The sequence below is a fragment of the Leptodactylus fuscus genome, chromosome 3 (assembly GCF_031893055.1).
Source record: "Leptodactylus fuscus isolate aLepFus1 chromosome 3, aLepFus1.hap2, whole genome shotgun sequence".
NCBI classification, from domain to species: Eukaryota; Metazoa; Chordata; class Amphibia; order Anura; family Leptodactylidae; genus Leptodactylus; species Leptodactylus fuscus.
The window spans coordinates 58117751-58138275 of record NC_134267.1 but is presented as its reverse complement, the minus strand read 5'-3'; the positions used below and the strand labels follow the sequence as shown (position 1 = coordinate 58138275).

General features: G+C 42.5%; 1 protein-coding gene across 1 annotated transcript in view; it reads right to left on the bottom strand.

Annotated features, from left to right (window-relative positions):
* Window positions 1-20525, bottom strand: part of ADGB (androglobin) — a 214934-nt gene that overhangs the window by 25271 nt on the left and 169138 nt on the right. The window contains exons 29-30 of the mRNA XM_075267640.1: window positions 16647-16758; window positions 1593-1783 (exon numbers count right to left, since the gene is read on the bottom strand). Coding sequence (XP_075123741.1) covers window positions 1593-1783; window positions 16647-16758 — 303 coding nt within the window. The remainder of the gene's footprint in view (window positions 1-1592; window positions 1784-16646; window positions 16759-20525) is intronic.

The window sequence follows — 20525 nt, the reverse complement described above, 5'->3', positions numbered from 1 at the left end:
GTGTTTCATATTGTCCTTGAGGGTATTAACTTCCTGCGATCTCTAATTATATTCATATCTGCTCTCATCGGAGATATATCAACTTTTACAGATGAAATGTTGCCTGCCAGGTCCGTCAAGTCAGTATTTGATTTATTCACAGCAGTCCAGTTATCATTTAACATTAAATTTCCAGACCCCTGGCCCTGCCTTAGTTCAATAAATGAAAGATGAGCATCACTATTTATAGAGTAGGGAGATACAGATGTTTGACGATGTCTTTAGTAGAAGCTCTAGATTTTGTATTAGAAGTTGGTGAGTTAAGATGTTCACGGATTTGAAGCTGTATTTTTCTCTTACAGATTAATAGAGTCTTCTCTAGTATATCTCTGAGGGATCTTGCAATCTTTTATGAACAAACAAAAATGGCCAAGATGAGTAGAGTAAATTTCCCTTAACTTTCTCTCTGTAAGGGAATTGCTAGCTGAGCAATTCCCCAGTGCTGCTGCTGAAACCAAGGAGGAAGGGGAAGATAGAGACAGTGAGTCCTAACTCGACCCAGCCCCTGTCCTTACCTACTTCTCACAACTGTCCTAATCACAGGGACAACTGGGAGACAGTCCCTTCTCTATATAAGTGAAAACACTAAACACAGACAAGACAACACAACATAGAAGAGGAGTCAGCAAGCCAAGGGTCAAAGACAGGGAGTCTAAGCTGTACCAAATCACAATCCAAAAAAATAGTCCCAAGAAAAGTCAAAGCTCAGAAGTCAGTAAGAACAATATAATAAGAGCAAGTAAAAAGCTTAGCAAGGTCAAAGCCACAATAGCCAGCAAACATTTGTGGGCAGATGACCTGTTTATAGGAAGTCCAGAACCAGTCCCAGACTTGATTGGCAGATAAGCTCTCACACAGGTAAGGCTAAGATTAACAATAAGGGTCCATTCACACGGAGGAAAATGGTGAGGAATTTTGTGTGGAATTTTCCACGCTGAAAAAAAATCCTCCCATTGATTTCAATGGGTTCTGATAGATTTTTTTTTTTTTCCAAAAGCTAGCAGAACCCATTGAAATCAATGAGAGGCTTTTTTTTTCAGTGTGCTAAATTCCACACTAAATTCCTCACCATTTTCCTCCGTGTGAATGGACCCTGAGAGAAGCAGAGGGAAACCAAGGTGAAGGAGATGGGTGTGGTGGACAATCAATTACAGAGGTGAAGGAACAGGACAGTGTTCAGACAATACAAGAACCACCTGAAGCAAGGAATGATAACTGAACACGCCTTTTGCGCTGCTGCGAGTGAGCGAAGGGCGGCGCAGAAGCCTGGGCAGGCAGAGACATTACGCTCTCCATTATAACACCGCAGAACAAGGCTTGTGGCACACAGCTCTTTGCCAGTATTCTGAGGCTACACAGCTCCATTATGTTTTGATACTTTTCTGTCATATTCAGCATTAACTTTTCCAGCAATTTCTCCGGAGTAGCATTGTGTTTAACAGCTTAGCTAACCATGGAGGGCAGTAATAATTTGTGCCGCCAATGTTGCACCCCCAGGCTAAGCTTTACAGGTAATACTGTAGTAAAACGATAACAACAAAAGATCTACTAACCTGTGATTCAGGTCTTGAGATAGGGGTTGATTGAAGTCTCTCTCTTTCTTTGTCCTTACCAGACTTCTCTTTTTCTGATTTCTCTATTTTCTCTTTGCCCTTTCTAGCAGTCTTTGGAGTGCCTGCAGATTTTAGGCTTTCTGAGCTATTATGTGTCTCAGATGTAATTTCTTCATTCTTTTCTGAAAACACTAAATTGAAGGGAAAAGATTCCGTAATCACCGAAAACAATACACCAAAGATATAACATGAACACTATTATAATTATATGACTATTATACTTGCATGACTTAAAAAAAAATCATATTTTAACTATTCATGTACATTTATTGGCAGGCTCGGCCTGGTCCACAGGTGAGACATATGGGCCCACAGCTTACCCTGGCATGGCAAAGCACACTCTCTGTATATAATACAGATACTCATGGTACAGCATCTCATCTAGGCTATACATCAGTATAATATAGGAATATTATTTAAGCAAATAATCTGTTAATTTTAAGTACTGCAGACACACTAAGCGGCCAACAAAACATCTAGATGCAGAGTCAGGCCAGTCAGTATCCTTCCTTCCTGGGCTCCATCTTATCACTGTGCAGGGCCCCTATCTCCAATCATCTTGCTGCTGCCTGGGATCTGCTGCTGCATGGGCACTTATGTCCAAGTCACAGTGCTTTGGGGCCCTAGTTAAGGGCAAGAGCCAGGCAGCAGATAGACTCCAGGACAGAAACAAATTTATGTTGATGACATTTTAGGAATTTGCAAACAAGTGTCAGGTAAGTTGTATTACAGTGCTAGTTCGTATAGTTAGCTCCAATCCCAAGTATAAGGCCGGGTTCACACAGGGTTTTTTGGTCCGGAACCTGAGGCGGAGGCCATCTCAGGTTCTGTTCCAAAATATGGGTAGCTGTGACTGGATGCCAGTGCACTGTACCAGCATCCAGTTGCGCACTCCGCTCCGGATTAGGCCCAAATGAATGGGCCTAGTTGGGAGGAGGGAGTGTCAAGTGCTGTTGAAAAATAAAAATTCCATCTCCAGAAAGCTTGTCAGCAGAGGGAAGCATGAAGTACTGCCCAAACCATCACTGAGCGTGAAAACTTCACACTAGATCTCAAGCAGCTTGGATTGTGTACAGCAGCCTCTTCACTCTTCCTCCAGACTCTGGGACCTTGATTTCCAAATGAAATGCAAAATTTACTTTCATTTGAAAACAGCACCTTTGACCACTGAGCAACAGCCCAGTTCTTTCTCTCCTTGGCCCAGGTAAGACACTTCTGGTGTTGTCTATTGGTCTTGACACATGATATGTGACACTTGTACCCCATGCCTGCATACATCTGTGTGTGGTAGCTCTTGAAGCACTGACTCTAGTAGCAGTCCACTCCAGCTCTCTCCACTCTCTCACTCCACTCACATAGTTGTAGGCCGTCACCACATTGCGCCTACACATGCAGGAGCTGGAGCGCAGCGGTAAGGCAGGAGCTGAGCTGTGACAGCTCCTGCTTTAATCGCCTATGTACTCAACTCCGGAGGATACTGATGAGTTGAAACCGGGACATACCTCCCACCGACCAGGACCGTGGGCCAGGACACCGAATCCGTGAATGTCCCGCGGAAATCGGGACGGTTGGGAGGTATGCAACTGGTTCTTGGCATCTAATTGTATACTCATACTGAACAAGCTGGCAGTATAATGATCTCTGGATCAGCATGAACCATGTTATATGACGTATAATTTGGGGGTGTATCATCCTTCCAGACAAAAGCTGGACCTTCAGATTTTTTTTCCAAATGGTCACTTTAAACAGCAATAAATTGGCATTTAGCAAATAGATTATACAGTGTGACTAAAAGGGAGCAAAATTACATGTAAAGCACTAATTCAATGGCACTGTATAATATAAACCTAATAAAAGAAATAATTGCTAATGACTTTGTTTCGGCTTATGTAACTCATTGTGTTAAATAATATTTGTTCAAAAATTAATGGGCACAGTAGGTGGCACTGTTACATTATTTTTTCAAACATGCCAAAGTAAAAAATATATATATATTTGACCAGCTATTTACATTGTACCATGCACAATATATAGTAAAGTAGAATTTCCAAAGATATTCCTTGACATTGTATATGAAAATAAGCATTACTCAGTGTGTGTGTTTGTATGTGTATATACTGTATGTGTGTGTGTGTATGTGTATATAAATATATATATATATATATATATATATATATACATATATATACATACACACACATATATACACACACACACCATATATAGAAATGGATTTGATGATTTAGGGTCACCTGCTTTAGAAAAAGTCTGTAAAAAGTGTTTTTTGTTTTGTTTTTTTAAACTGTAATTTTTATTAAAGATTTTGTATACATAAACAAGACATCAAACAGTCAAACAAAAGAAAAAAAAGAACAGGAAATTATAAATAGAAGGAGATGGAGGGAGGGAGGAGTCAAAAACCTTGAAGAATACAGTAAGAGTCCCAGGGAGACCACCCAGCGTCCAGCGTATGATTGAGAGACGCGGTGAAGAATTCCATGCCACGCACGGATTTCATTCTGGCTATAAGATCAGAGTCTGTGGGGGAGGGGGGGGGGGGGGCGCGCTGCTTCCAGTAAAGAGCTATAAGAGTCTTAGCGGCCATACAGAGATAGAGGAACAACTTCGATGTCTGCTTGCCCAAGTGAATAGGGGGGAGGTTAAGCAAATAAACAAGGGGATCTAACGGGATACCCTGAAGGAAAAGGGCATCAGTAATAGACTGAACAGCAGACCAAAAAGGGCGAATGCACGAGCAATCCCATAAGATATGATACAATGACCCAATTCCTGACTGGCACCGTGAGAAATGAGGAGAGATGCTAGGGTTCAGGGAATGTAGCAGAGCCGGGGTATGATACCAGTGCATTAAGAGCTTGTACTGGGTTTCACGAAATGAGATGCAGGTGGAACAGCTAGCTGCGCGAGACCAAATAATCTGCCACTGACTGGGTGACACTTAACCATATACCTGTGGGGGACAAAGGGACTCCTCTCTGCGGAGGAGAGCAGCCTATATATTCTATAAATCAGTCCAGCCGTGGAGGTACCCGCCCGACATAACTTCTCAAAAGCTGTGGGCGAAGAAACCTTCAGGGATCCAAAATGAGAATAAACAAAATGTACCATCTGCTGGTAATGTAGCCATTCAGACACAGGCAAGTTCAGAAGTCAAATAGTCAAAAGACCTGAGCTCCAAGGATAGAGTGTCCACTAGATCCGCAATGTGGAAAAGACCAAGCTTACTCCAAGGTTTAACCATAGACGCTGCCAGACCCCCAGAGAGGAGTGGATTGTACAGGAAGGAGATCATTGAAGAACACGGGGATGCTAAAGGGAATAGTTTAGCACAAGTCAACCAAACGGCTCTCGTGACACAAATGGGCCCCAGAAGAGGAACAGGGGGAGGCAGCGGAGAGCAGGACCACAAAAAGGCATTAGGGTGGACCAGAGCTAGCCACAGCTTCTCAATCTCAACCCACTTTGTATAGGCATGAGAAGAGGCCCAGAAAGGGATACAACGTAGGTGGTTGGCGCACAAGGTGAGGGACCGCCAGTCCCCCTCACCCTTACCCGAGAGCATTACTGAACGGGGATACGATGTCTCTTACTATTCCAAATAAATTGGAAAATAGATCTCTGGAGGGCGCGCAACTCTGATCATGGAACAGCTACAGGAAGGGTCTCAAAGAAATATAAAATTTTAGGGAGGGTTCATTTTCACAGCCGTGATGCGGCCAAGAAGAGATATAGGCAGGTTGTGCCATTTATCAAGGAGAACCCGCAGGTAATTAAAAATGCAATGGAAATTGGCCGAGTATAGAGTAGAGTAAAAGGAGGACAACCAAATCCCTAGATAGCGAAGGGAACGAGAACGCCACTGAAAATCGAAATTGGATTGGAGTAGCGGGAGAGTAGCAGTAGGAATATTCAGGGGGAGGGTCTCAGTCTTAGCAGGATTTACTTTATAACCAGACAGTTCTCCATAAACCCTTAGTCCCCGCATGAAGTTAGGGAGAGAAGTGTGGAGGTTAGTGAAAGTTAGGAGGACATCATTCGCAAATAAGCTATTCTTAAAATCCCTGTCTCTAACTTTCACGCCGGCAATGTCTGGGTTAGAACGGATATGGGAGGCCAGGGGTTTTATACACAATGCAAATATAAGCGGAGAAAGGGGGCAACCCTGATGCGTCCCATTGACAATGGGAAATGGGGAAGAGGTAGAGTTAGGAAGCTTCACCACAGCGGAGGGAGAAAAATACAGAGCTCCCACCGCTGTGAGGAAGGCCCCCGAAAACCCAAACCTGGTAAGAGTGGCAAACATAAAAGACCAAGGCTGAAAAGAAGTGCAGGGGTAGCTGAACGATTAGCCACATCTATCAAGTCCACAGCCCTTCTAGTGTTATCTCCCCCTTGACAACAAGGGACGAAGCCCACTTGGTCCTTGTGGATCAATGACGGAAGCCAAGTGTTGATCCTATTAGCCAAAATTTTTGTGAAAAGCTTTAAACCGGTATTCAGCAAGGAGATGGGGCGGAATGAAGCATAGAGTTGGGGATTGGGTCTCCATCAAGAAAGGAGGTGAAAAGACGGCGCATATGAGGGAGGAGGTTGGGGACAAAGGTTTTATAATATAGGTATGTGAGGCCATCAGGGTCCGGGGCCTTGCCATTTGGGAGCACTTTGAGGGTATCACTAATCTCTTCTTCTGTAATAGGGACATTCAAGGCTTTAACTGCTCAGGGAGGGAGATTAGGAAGGGGGCAGGAGTCTAGATAAGACCGCAGAGCAGCTTCATGTTATGAGGGATCAGCGCCCAAAGGGGTCAGAAGATTATACCGTTTCGAGTAGTAATCCTGGAACAATGAGGCTATAGTATCAGGGTGATGATGGAGGACACCATGAGAGTCCCAGATAACATGTGGAGCAGAGGAGACCCGTTGATCGCTTAAAGTTTTAGCTAAAAGGGAATGAGCTTTATTACCCCTCTCATAATAATGTTGGCGACTATATAGCAGGAGGCACTGAACATGCCGCTTCGCGAGATCATTAAGTTCAGCCCTAGCCGCAACAAGGCGGCGAAGGATAGAAACTGAAGTGGATAGGGAAAGGTGATAGGAGAGTGCCTGTACTTGGGATATCAGAGCTACCTCCCTAGCCTTCTTATCTTTTTTATGTCGAGTGACCAATGCTATTCAATGACCCCTCATGACCGCCTTGTGTGCCTCTCAAAGAGTAGAAACCTAGGAGGCAGAGTTGGAATTAAGAGTAAAGTATTCCTGGAGATGAGCACGGAGGGTATCACAGAAGGACTGGGAGTGGAGGAAAGACTCATTTAATCTCCAGTGCAGCGCCTGGCATGGGTAGAGGCCGTGGACAATGACAGCAGAACAGGGGCATGGTCCGACCACGAAATAGGGCCAATATCAGCATCCGCCAGTAGCCTAAGGGATAGGATATTACCAAAAAAATTGTCTATTCTAGTGTGCGTTTGATGGGGATGGGAATAAAAGATATAGGAACGGCCAGTGGGGTTGCGCACCCGCGAGAGATCAAAAAGGGAGAGAGATCGAATTAAACGGCGGAATTCCCTGGACAGGTGGAGCTTCGGGGCAGAAGGGGGAGCACCAGACAAAGTTAGTCTGTCAGATTGTTCAGAAAAAACAAGTTAAAATCACCACCCAGCAGCAAAGCCGAGCCAGAGAAAGTCTGCAGTTTCCGCAGCACCCTTTTGAGGAAGGGGATTTTGGAGGTATTAGGGGCATACAGGTTACAGAAAACAATGGGCGTGCCATGAAGGAGGCCCTCAAAAGCATAACATAACACCCGTCAGGATCCAAGTGCGAAGCAGAAATCGAGATCGGGCAGGAGCGGGAAAGCAGAATGGCCACCTCTCCCTTTCTACAGTTGTTGTATGCTGAGTACGCAGTGGGGAAGTAAGGGTGAGCAAAATTGAAATTACCCATGTGGTCAAAGTGGTTTTCCTGGAGAAAAGCAACATCCGCCCCAGGAGACTCCAGACCTGAGGAAGGGAAGGGAAGAAGGGAGGGGGAAGAGGGAAGGAACATAGAAGAGAAAAATCAAGCAGTACAGCATCAACAAACTGTGTTTGTGGACAGGACTAAATCTCCTGGCAGGGCAATTAACCAACAAAAAGTCAAATATAACAGCGGCAACCAAAAGGGACTAGAAATAAGACCCACAGCTGGGAAATGGTGGGATAATGTGGAGGGATCATCCGTAGTCAATCACTATAGAAGTAATAAAAGTCACTGAACAAGTGAAAGAGGTGATAAGGAAGCTGCCTTCTCACCCCGCCTGCGGAGAAAAAACAAAAATAAAACACAACTAATAAAGGACCTGCTAAAGAAAGAAAAACACATATATGAGATTAAACATGAACAATCATTTTTCATAAAGCAAGGGGCACCACATCTCGACCGGGAGACCTAAAAGACAAGGAGTGCGAAAGAGAAAGTCAGAGCGGTGCAGGTGGGGGGTCCACCCGTGGGTGCTGAGCACCAGAGCCAGATGGAAGTAGAGATCTCTTCTTTGAATTCGGTTGATACCACACCGTAGGTAAAGGTGGAAGAGGAGATGGGAGCTCCCAGTCGGTTAGATCCAGAGGGGGAGGAATGTCCATAGTGGAGCAGAATTGCGGGACATTCGAGAAAGAACGCAGGGTTGCTGTGCGGCCACTATGCTTAGCAGTCAGGACAAAGGGGAAGCCCCAACGGTATGGGATCGGCGTTCCTGTAGCAAGCGGAGTAAAGGGTGGAGATGTTGCTTTTTCTGCAAGGTAATCCAGGTAACATTTCTTTTAGTGCAAAGTCGTGCACACAGCAAATAACCTTCCTTGGGGTGGGACCGGAGACCTTGGAACGTAAGGCTCTATGAGCGCAGTCCAATTTAATCTTATGAGAGTTGAAGATAGCCTCTAGAGTAGCGGGTAGATCCTCCTCATGGGTAGCTTCAGGGAACCCTTAACACGAATATTGTTCCTCCTGCCTCTATTGTCTAAGTCCTCTACATGACACTGAAGGTAAAGAGACAACTGAAACTGAGAGACGATTGAGTCCTGGAGATGAGATATATAAGTGCAGGTCTGGTTATAGTCATCCTCCAAAGTCTCCACACGGGAAGCAATGTGATGAAGATCTTGCCGGAGTGCCGAAATTTCAGACCTAATTTCAGTGCGAATCTCCTTGCGGCAAACTGCAGTGACTTCAGCAATCAGGGAGTGTGTGAGAAATTGCAGCCACTGAAGTGGAGGAGAAGAAGATGAAGAAGCAAGCATATCCTCGTGCTGAAACTGGGAGACTGGAGGGGGGGAAGTGAGGAGAAGTCACAGCGTAGGGAGACATATGGGAGGTCGCCCCAACATTCATATCAGCGTCCACATCAGGGGCCCAGGAGGATGGAGGAGAATGGGCTCCCTACTGCAAGTGACCCACCCCTGGATGAAGATAAGGTACCCGAGCAGGTGGAGGAGGAGGAGAGGCAGCTGTAGAGGCAGGATCAGGAGCCATGAGGTTGGAGGAGGCCACAGGTTCGAGCCCAAGACTGGGAGCTGCAGAGTTCTGAAGAGCAGGGGCTCTTGAAAAAGCAGGTGGAGAGGGGCCACACGGTGGCTCAGCGGTTAGCACTGCAGTCTTGCAGTGCTGGAGTCCTGGTGTTCAAATCCCACCAAGGGCAAAAAAATATCTGCAAGGAGTTTGTATGTTCTCCCCATGTTTGCATGGATTTACATCCCATATTCCAAAGACATAACGGTAGGGAAAAAAAAAGCAAGTGGAGGAAGGAGGCTTGTAGGAAGCACTGTGGAGGCAGCTGTGTCATCCTGCAGTGCTCGAGGAGTGGTAGAATGAGGCGACGACGCTGGCGCCATCTTGGATGGAGAGGCCTCGGAGGGGGGGAAGCTCAGCAGATGCCATCATCGTGTCCAGAGACCGGGATTCTGGCGAGGAAGGTAACCGGGGGGCAGCAACAGGCCTCAGAGCTGTGGAGGACCCTGGGGAGGGCCGTGATAAAGCTGGATGTGGCAGCGTGGCCTGCAAAGATGGCCGCCGCCTCGTGGTAGGCTGAGCCGAAGACACCGGGACCAGATAGGAGGTGATCCCTGGCTGTTTAGGCGGAACAGAGGGGGCAGCGGTCCCAGAGGAGGGAAACCCTGATGTTTTTCTTCCCATACTGGTGCTAAGTGAGCTGATTTAGGTCCAATATGATGCAGGCGGGATGGGAGCTGAGCTAAAGCACGTCCCGCTACATGTAGTCCCAGGCCAAGCACCCCAACAGTGTTTATTCTCTTTCAAATTTTTCATGTTTATTGTAGAAAGGAAAGTTTTGAATCACAACAAATTGGACTTTTTTACATGAATTATTCAAATAAAAGAGGACCTTTCATGCTCTCTAACATCGGCCATCTTGCATACGCATGGAAACCGGTACACTTGCATAGCCTTGTACTCTTGGGGTGGGGGAATAATAATGCTTAGCTGTGAGGTTGGCCCTTGTGACAGTGATTTCGATGCCAAAACTAATGGCAGAGAACAGGAAAGATCTTTAATGTCAAAGAAAAGAGAAATCACAAAATAATGACATTAAGCTATTTGCAAATTGAGTAGCTCAGTCGCCATTCAGTTGGAATGGGAAGCAGCAGAGATATGCAAACTGAAAAATGAACATTTGTTAACATAATGAACATTTGTTTGGCAGCTGCTCCATCTAAAATGAATCATATCTGCATCTGTATTGAATGTTAAAAATCCAACTATTGCTAAATTGATTCCTTGACCCCTATCCCTTAGGCTGGCCATACACATTAGATTTTAGACTGCTGAACTGGCAGAATTTAGACTGTCTGCTGTTTGTTGGTCATACATAAACTTATTGCATTCTTTCCCATAGAGCCAACCATCAACTAAAGTTGGTCAGAACCAAAATCTGTTGTGTTGTTTTTTTTCTGTCATTTGTACGCTGTGATCTGTTATGTATGAGCTAGGATGACAGACCTGTTTTTATTACTTATAATCGTGAGCCCAGTGGATTGAAAAGCATAGAAAGTGCAGTGATCTTAATCAATAAATTGATTAAATAATGTATAATATATATAAACTGCAATTTTTAGCAGTTTTCTTCCCTCACCTAACTTTATCTGTAGTGTTCATTTCTGTCTGGGTAGGAAATAGCACACCTCATACAGTGAGTAGAGTGTTTGAGTTCACCAGTCCTCTCCCTTCTCCATAGACTTCTATAGGCAACAGGGTAATCCAAGTCATGTGATTTATGCTTGGTTCACATTTGCGTTTGGTAATGTCTTTGGTAATCTGTTTGGAAAGTCCGCATGGCGACCCCCTGAACGGGCTACCGAACGCATTTGCAAACGGTGTGCAGTGAAAGCACACGGACCCAATAGACTATAATGGGGTCTGTGTGCTTGCTGCGAGATCTCCGCACGAATGATGGCGGCAAGCACACAGACCCCATTATAGTCTATGGGGATCCTTGTGCTTTCACTGCACACCACTTGCAAATGCGTTCGGTATTCCATTCGGGGAGGTCCCCATGCAGACTCCCCCCCGAACGGAATACCAATGCAGAAGTGAATAAGGCCTTAGTCTGTCCCAAGATGAATATATAAAAAAAATTCACTGTGAAAGTAAGCTTAATAGAAGGATAGGGGAGGAGGGAGCATTTCTCTCAGACATACTGTAGATAAAGTTTCTCATATAATTGCTTGTAACATTAATTCATGCAAATGTTGTTGAAACAATATATATAATAGAAATCTGCAGTTTTTAAAATCTGCATCATGCTGCCAGATTTATTTTCTCCAAATGTGAATGGGGTTCTTTCTATACCCGTCATATGACTGCACTCTATAAGATAGCAAATGATCTCTGACTTGCACATGCTAAATAGTTATTAATTATGGATTACTGAATTATTCTATATACACTGTTATTTTAATCTTAGAGTTTTATCAGCAGTCATTGCTCCTATCTCCTATTGACTTCAGCACCATGCTTCATGACATTGACATATTATCATTTATTAGTTTCTGATACTAGCGATCTGACAATTTGCATCTCTTGGATCAGCAGCATTCCTATGCTCTGCTCCTGCCCAGCATGTTCAGCTGCTGTGCGTAGGATAGCAAGCACTTTTGCTAGAAATTGTACAGCAAGCTGTTTAGAGAAATACAAAGATTTTACAAGATCATTTTTGAAGTTGCTAATATTTTTTACGTAATGATGAAGTACCATGCATTTAAATACACAATTCAGCATTGTAGGTTTACTCTAGGTTTACACCTGCTTAGGGACCTGAAAAATGGAAGCTGAATCTGTTTAAAAAAATCAGTCACCCAGACCCCATAGACCCCATTATTGGGTCCGCCAGGTTTCCACTTGAAAAAGTGGATTCGAGGACAGACTCACCAAATGGGAGCCAAGCGTTGGTGTGAACCCAGTCTTACCTTACTGATAGCTTAGTGCAAAGTTAGACTAGACAATCTTGGAATGCACCAGGTTTATCAAAATGGCTGATACTGGTTGATAAATCCCATGCATCTTCAGATTGTCTAGTCAGTATTTATTAGTTGAAAATAGAAACAATACTGTAAGGATGGTTTATGAAGACTGGTATTATCAATGCCAATCTTCATAATCACATCCCTGTCGGAGAGTGCGCTTCAAATGTGACTAGGTGCATGCCTTCTCATAAATGGGAAATCTTCACCAGCTCATAGGGAGGGCTGTGCAAAAAAGTCCCAAAAAACCTAATTTACACAAAGTAGTTGTGACCTTTCTATGCTTTGCTCAAGGCGTAATAAATCTGCCCCAATGTGTTCAGTACTCATCCAAGCAGCAGCAAAACCTAAAAAAAACTTTGAAACACACCCTGGAAAAAGACCATAGTCTCTCTTACATTTCTTAAACTCTAGTGACCACCTATTAGTTGGCTTAGTTTATGACAACCTTTGGGCGGACATTGAAACAACTTACAGTAAGTCCTGCCTTTTCCCTGCTAAGCCTCTTTCCGCTAAGACCCACCAAGTTGAAAAAACTCAAAGGCTGGGCAAAGTGCGTGGGATTTTAGCAAATACAATCCATACATTGCAGAAGTCCTACCCACATATTGCAGTTTTGGAAATCTCAGCATGTCAATTACCTACTGAAATGCTGGCAGTTTCCCTATAGTTATAATAGAAGCAGAAAGTCCGCCGAGGTTTCTTCTGCAGAATATTTGTGAAAAGCGCTGCGGGAAAAACTGCGATGCGTTGCTGCTGTGGTTTTTCCTGCAGCGCTTTTTTGCTGTGGTCCGCTATATATGGGGCCTTAGCCTAAAGCATATAATACATGTTTTGGACAGCTTGTAAATTGAGAGAACACTTTGCCTTCCTGTCCACGAAGGGTTTTACAGAGCAATTTTTTTCCTCTTAACAGTCCTCAACAGCTTGTCTACACAAGCGTTAACATTCTTTGCTACAACGTATCTGCTTTGCTGAATGCATAATGACCATGAGCGTTTACAATATATGCTAATATAGAACTCATCTAAGGTAGCTAAAAGATGGCTAAATGTGTGACACATAAACAATAAAAGTGCTGTAAATACACAGTCTTCACAATGATACATGTTTGCTCCCTAGGTGAAACTTAACCTAGAAGCTAAAAATAAAGTGGCGTATATCTGATGATAGTGTTTCATTTACAGGTTTAAGTATCGAGCTGTTAATTAAGAATCACATTGCTCATTTCTTCAAAACTAATTCCTAAATAGCTGCAAGCAATCCATGTACCACTATCACTACAAGGCGAGAATACGGTGCTGGACATCACAACCATATTCTTCCTTAGGTCTCATGCACATGACTGTGTGCAGTATATACTGTAAGTCAGTGGAAATGAATCATATGGCACACGGGTTGGTAGCCATGTGCCATCAGTGATTTTCACTAATCCATACTTAAATGAATGGACAAAGCCTTAAAAACGACAAATGTAGGACCTGCACCACATTTGGCATCATTCCTGTAGACACTATGGGCCATAGAAATGAATGATTCTGTATATTATCTGCAATTATGGATCCTTAATTGTAGATAATATACGGTAGAAAGCTAAGGTCATGTGCATGGGGCACATTTCAAAAATCCTCACTCATGGCATGAGACAGTGGCTCAGAGGTTAGCACTGTTGCCTTACTGAAGTAAGGTTTTGGGTTCAGATCCAACTAGTTCAACATGTTAGCACTGGTTAACTAGTGTCTTCACAAGCTCTAAAAGTAGAGATACGTATTTTGGGAGAGAGAAGGAATCTAAGGGTAAGTTCACAAGAGTTTTTTGGTCAAGATTTTGAGGCCGTATTCGCCTCAAAATCCTGACCTAAAAGACATCTCCCATTGAAATCAATGGGAGCCTTTCAGGTGTTTTTTTCTTGGAGCCAGCTTGCTCCGGCTCCCAGAAAAAGAAGCGAGATGCTCATTCTTCAGGCCGTTTCGCCTGCGATTCGGCCTGAAGACACTCCCTCCTCTCGAATAGGCTCCAGGGCGGAGTGCGCGACTTACCCAAAGGCTGAGTTCACACAGAGTTTTTGGTCAGGAATCTGTCAGGAAAAATCCACTCAGGAAAATTCCTGAAGCGTTTTCTGCCTGAAAAAAATCAATGCAAGTCAATGGGAGGTGGAAAATCCACCTGGCGTTTTTTGTGCTTTTTTTTTTGTCAAAAAACACCTCAGAAAATGCCTCAAAAAAACGCTAGCGGTTTTTCCGCCTCTCATTGATTTGTATTTTTTCAGGCAGAAAACGCCTGAAGAATGGACATGTCGCTTCTTTTTTCCACTAGCGGATTTTTCATCCAGCGCTTTCAGTTTAAAAGCAACATACACCGAGAGGACGCCATTATAGTTAGTAGCGTCTGTCAGGTTCTGTATGTGTCTGCTATTTTATTGGTTCTTTTGTCCATTTTTATGCTACTCTTATGAACCAGAACAATGGATACTCCGGCGCAGGTGTGAATCTAGTGTGTTATGTAGGTTGACTTAAGCTACTTACGATTTAAAGAAAATAAAAACTTTGTCCTTGTTTAAATTGTTACAAATTGCAGATTAAGTTACTGATACAATTTCCAATGACAGTTTTAGAAAAGTAATTTCTTTCTTGTATGTTAAGAAAGTATTAGCTTTATTAGTGCTGAAGTATACTAAAAAAATTTTTAAAAATAAATGAAGTAAATTCATTTCCATGAAAGTAACCATATTTACATTTGTTGTCAATTAAAACTTAAACATTTTTGCAAATATAGGAAATAAAAAATATTGTAGAGTTTTAAAGGATATCTAAAACCTCTCGGTATATAAACTAAATATAGTAGCTTGTAGAACACTCTGACATCTTAGCAACAGTACCTGTTCTTTGGCCGAAAGGGCTTTGGTTCACCAGGGGTTTTCCCTCTGCTGCAGATGCACTATTTTTGACTTCACAGATGTCTAAAAGTCATACTCTTACTCAAACAATCCTCTCCTTGCCCTGAGCTAGTGTTACAAGGCTCCTGGCATGTATGAAATAATAAAAAGCGGAAAAAAAACCCCCACCCCCAGTGCACCAAGACCCTCATTTATATACTTTTAAGTTCCAGATTTTCTGCAAAAGGACAGATTTGGCTGTAGTAACAAAGATACAGTTGATAAGCTTCTGTCTCGCTCATGTAGGATTAGGGGGGTGGTAGACCCTTTAAAGATAAGAACATAACCTGGCCACAAATAAGGAAATTCTGACACAGAATTTCCTTCTGGGTTTCTGACACAGAAGGTTCCTGCTTTAATTGTTGTATCCATTGGCAGCCAATAAAGACAAAAGACTGTCAGCACTATCACAGTTAAATAAATTCTTTAAAACTTGTAATTGCCCACAAATGATAAAATGGTTGTGTTAGGCCACTTCCATAAGTTTAACCCTGTCATATCCTTTGTTTGTTGGAGGTGTCAGCAGGACATCGGTACCCTATGGCGCGTCTTCTGGAAAAGTACAATGTTGCAACCATTTTGGCTCCAAGTACAGGGACTGATATCCACACTTTTACATCATACTGTCTCTTTAGATCCACTTCAATACCTACTGAATGTGGCCCCTAAGAAAATGGGCAAACGGGCAGCTAAATTGTTCCAATGTGTACACATCTCCACCAAAACTGTGATTGCTAGGCAATGGAAAAAACTATGACCTATCGGTCACAATATGCATATATGCACAATGGAGCACCTCACGGCATCTCTCATTAATTCCCTAGAACAGTTCTGATTGATTTGTGACTCCTGGTATACATATTGGAGGCCTCGAGTGTCTTAATGTATACTACAATGGTAACTGATAGAGAGGAACACCCTCTCCCACCCACCTGCTTTCATTATACCCACATAATCTTTCCTTCCTGTGTTTCCCTGTGTCTTATTTCAGACGTCTGGAATATGTTTTACATATAAGATATCTGTGCACTCAAAGTTTAATTTTGTTCATTTGTTGCTTGTCTTAGTCTCTAGTCTAGAGGCTTCTCCCACCAACGTTGATGATTTGTTTATACCTCTGTCATTTTGCGGGCCCTATCACAATGCTCCCTTACTGTTTGTACATCATTGACAATGCCTCTGGAAACTCTCCTTTTTTGCCTTCTGTCTTTATATACATTGCTCAAAAAAATAAAGGGAACACTCAAATAACACATCTTAGATCTGAATGAATGAAATATTCTCATTGAATACTTTGTTCTGTACGAAGTTGAATGTGATGACAACAAAATGACACAAAAATCATCAATGGAAATCAAATTTATGGAGGCCTGGATTTGGAGTCACCCCCAAAATTAAAGTGGAAAAACACATTGTGGAAATGTATTGTAATAAACCTGGATTGTAGATACGGAATAATATTTCTATTCTATTAAGACCTAGGCATATTCATTTCTAATAAAAAACAATAGGAATAATGATATTTTACCTTTCATTTCCTGCTTTTCCATCTCCTTTAGTGTTTGAACAAAGGCAGTCTGACTTTCAGTAAGCACCCAACTTCTATACAACACAGTCACTTGTACAATGTATTTATGAGCCTGCACAGACACAAATAGATGTTACTGATAAAACAATTGGAGATCATTCGTATTTTATAATCTTTTATGCTTTGGATCTACATTACAACTTTGAAAGATTTACTTACATAGAATAGGAATGTGATTATTTACAATGTATAACCAGCTAGTGATCAGCAAGAAACAAAATTTTCTTTTAAAAATCATCGTTTTCGGTAATATTTCAAACTGTCCTCATATCTCCAGAAAAGAACAGGCATGCTAATGACTTGTTACAAAAGTTGTGTAAAAGAGCTACAGTACAATTTTCATTTAAAAACTATAACACAAATCTTTACAAGACATACATGACTGTAATAGTCATGATTTCTGCCTTTCATATTGCACAATTCATTTATTTCCCAATAATCACATTAGTGGCACCAATATATCCCTTAAAGCAGGCAAATCTATGAAAAGTTTGGTGTTGGCTTTTTTTTTTTTTTATAATCAACTCTTACCATGATAGGTGATCATAGTGTGATGGAATAGACCCTCCAATGATCAAGAAAATGGTCACTGGATTCTCAGTGGTCAAACACTTGTTGTTGGATTGGTGATAACTAGAGATGAGCGAACAGTGTTCTATCGAACTCATGTTCGATCGGATATTAGGCTGTTCGGCATGTTCGAATCGAATCGAACACCGTGTGGTAAAGTGCGCCATTACTCGATTCCCCTCCCACCTTCCCTGGCGCCTTTTTTGCTCCAATAACAGCACAGGGTAGGTGGGACAGGAACTACGACACCGGTGACGTTGAAAAAAGTAGGCAAAACCCATTGGCTGCCGAAAACATGTGACCTCTAATTTAAAAGAACAGCGCCGCCCAGCTTCGCGTCATTCTGAGCTTGCAATTCACCGAGGACGGAGGTTTCCGTCCAGTTAGCTAGGGGTTAGATTCTGGGTAGGCAGGGACAGGCTAGGATAGGAAGGAGAAGACAACCAACAGCTCTTATAAGAGCTAAATTCCAGGGAGAAGCTTGTCAGTGTAACGTGGCACTGACGGGCTCAATCGCCGCAACCCAGCTTTCCCAGGATCCTGAATGGAATACACTGTCAGTGTATTCCCGTATACCCGATATATACCCCCGATACCCGTTCCAACGGTGTGCCCCCCCACCTTCACCCCAGAAATACCCTGCAAGTCCCCTAGCAATAGGATTGGGGCTATATACACCCACTATTTTTGCTACTGCCATATAGTGCCATTGTCTCACTGGGAATTCAAAGAATATATTGGGCTTACATATAACTTCAATTCCAGGGAGAAGCTTGTCAGTGTAACGTGGCACTGACGGGCTCAATCGCCACAACCCAGCTTTCCCAGGATCCTGAATGGAACACACTGACAGTGTATTCCCGTATACCCCATATATACACCCCAAATCCCCGTTCCAACGGTGTGCCCCCCCACCTTCACCTCAGAAATACCCTGCAAGTCCCCTAGCAATAGAATTGGGGCTATATACACCCACAATTTTTGCTACTGGTATATAGTGCCATTGTCTGACTGGGAATTCAAAGAATATATTGGGGTGACGTGCACCCACAATTTTTGCTACTGCTATACAGTGCCATTGTCTCACTGGGAATTCAAAGAATATATGGGGGTTATGTGCACCCACAATTTTTAATACTGGTATACAGTGCCATTGTCTGACTGGGAATTCAAAGAATATATGGGGGTTACGTGCACCCACAATTTTTAATACTGCTATACAGTGCCATTGTCTGACTGGGAATTCAAAGAATATATGGGGGTTACGTGCACCCACAATTTTTAATACTGCTATACAGTTCCTTTGTCTCACTGGGAATTCAAAGAATATATGGGGGTTATGTGCACCCACAATTTTTAATACTGGTATACAGTGCCATTGTCTGACTGGGAATTCAAAGAATATATGGGGGTTATGTGCACCCACAATTTTTACTACTGGTATACAGTGCCATTGTCTGACTGGGAATTCAAAGAATATATGGGGGTTATGTGCACCCACAATTTTTAATACTGGTATACAGTGCCATTGTCTGACTGGGAATTCAAAGAATATATGGGGGTTACGTGCACCCACAATTTTTAATACTGCTATACAGTTCCTTTGTCTCACTGGGAATTCAAAGAATATATGGGGGTTATGTGCACCCACAATTTTTACTACTGGTATACAGTGCCATTGTCTGACTGGGAATTCAAAGAATATATTGGGGTTATGTGCACCCACAATTTTTACTACTGGTATATAGTGCCATTGTCTGACTGGGAATTCAAAGAATATATGGGGGTTATGTGCACCCACAATTTTTACTACTGGTATACAGTGCCATTGTCTGACTGGGAATTCAAAGAATATATGGGGGTTACGTGCACCCACAATTTTTAATACTGCTATACAGTTCCTTTGTCTCACTGGGAATTCAAAGAATATATGGGGGTTATGTGCACCCACAATTTTTACTACTGGTATACAGTGCCATTGTCTGACTGGGAATTCAAAGAATATATTGGGGTTATGTGCACCCACAATTTTTACTACTGGTATACAGTGCCATTGTCTGACTGGGAATTCAAAGAATATATGGGGGTTACGTGCACCCACAATTTTTAATACTGCTATACAGTTCCTTTGTCTCACTGGGAATTCAAAGAATATATGGGGGTTATGTGCACCCACAATTTTTAATACTGGTATACAGTGCCATTGTCTGACTGGGAATTCAAAGAATATATTGGGGTTATGTGCACCCACAATTTTTACTACTGGTATATAGTGCCATTGTCTGACTGGGAATTCAAAGAATATATGGGGGTTATGTGCACCCACAATTTTTAATACTGGTATACAGTGCCATTGTCTGACTGGGAATTCAAAGAATATATTGGGGTTATGTGCACCCACAATTTTTACTACTGGTATATAGTGCCATTGTCTGACTGGGAATTCAAAGAATATATGGGGGTTATGTGCACCCACAATTTTTAATACTGGTATACAGTGCCATTGTCTGACTGGGAATTCAAAGAATATATGGGGGTTACGTGCACCCACAATTTTTAATACTGCTATACAGTTCCTTTGTCTCACTGGGAATTCAAAGAATATATGGGGGTTATGTGCACCCACAATTTTTACTACTGGTATACAGTGCCATTGTCTGACTGGGAATTCAAAGAATATATTGGGGTTATGTGCACCCACAATTTTTACTACTGGTATACAGTGCCATTGTCTGACTGGGAATTCAAAGAATATATGGGGGTTACGTGCACCCACAATTTTTAATACTGCTATACAGTTCCTTTGTCTGACTGGGAATTCAAAGAATATATGGGGGTTATGTGCACCCACAATTTTTAATACTGGTATACAGTGCCATTGTCTGACTGGGAATTCAAAGAATATATTGGGGTTATGTGCACCCACAATTTTTACTACTGGTATATAGTGCCATTGTCTGACTGGGAATTCAAAGAATATATGGGGGTTATGTGCACCCACAATTTTTAATACTGGTATACAGTGCCATTGTCTGACTGGGAATTCAAAGAATATATTGGGGTTATGTGCACCCACAATTTTTACTACTGGTATATAGTGCCATTGTCTGACTGGGAATTCAAAGAATATATGGGGGTTATGTGCACCCACAATTTTTAATACTGGTATACAGTGCCATTGTCTGACTGGGAATTCAAAGAATATATTGGGGTTATGTGCACCCACAATTTTTACTACTGGTATATAGT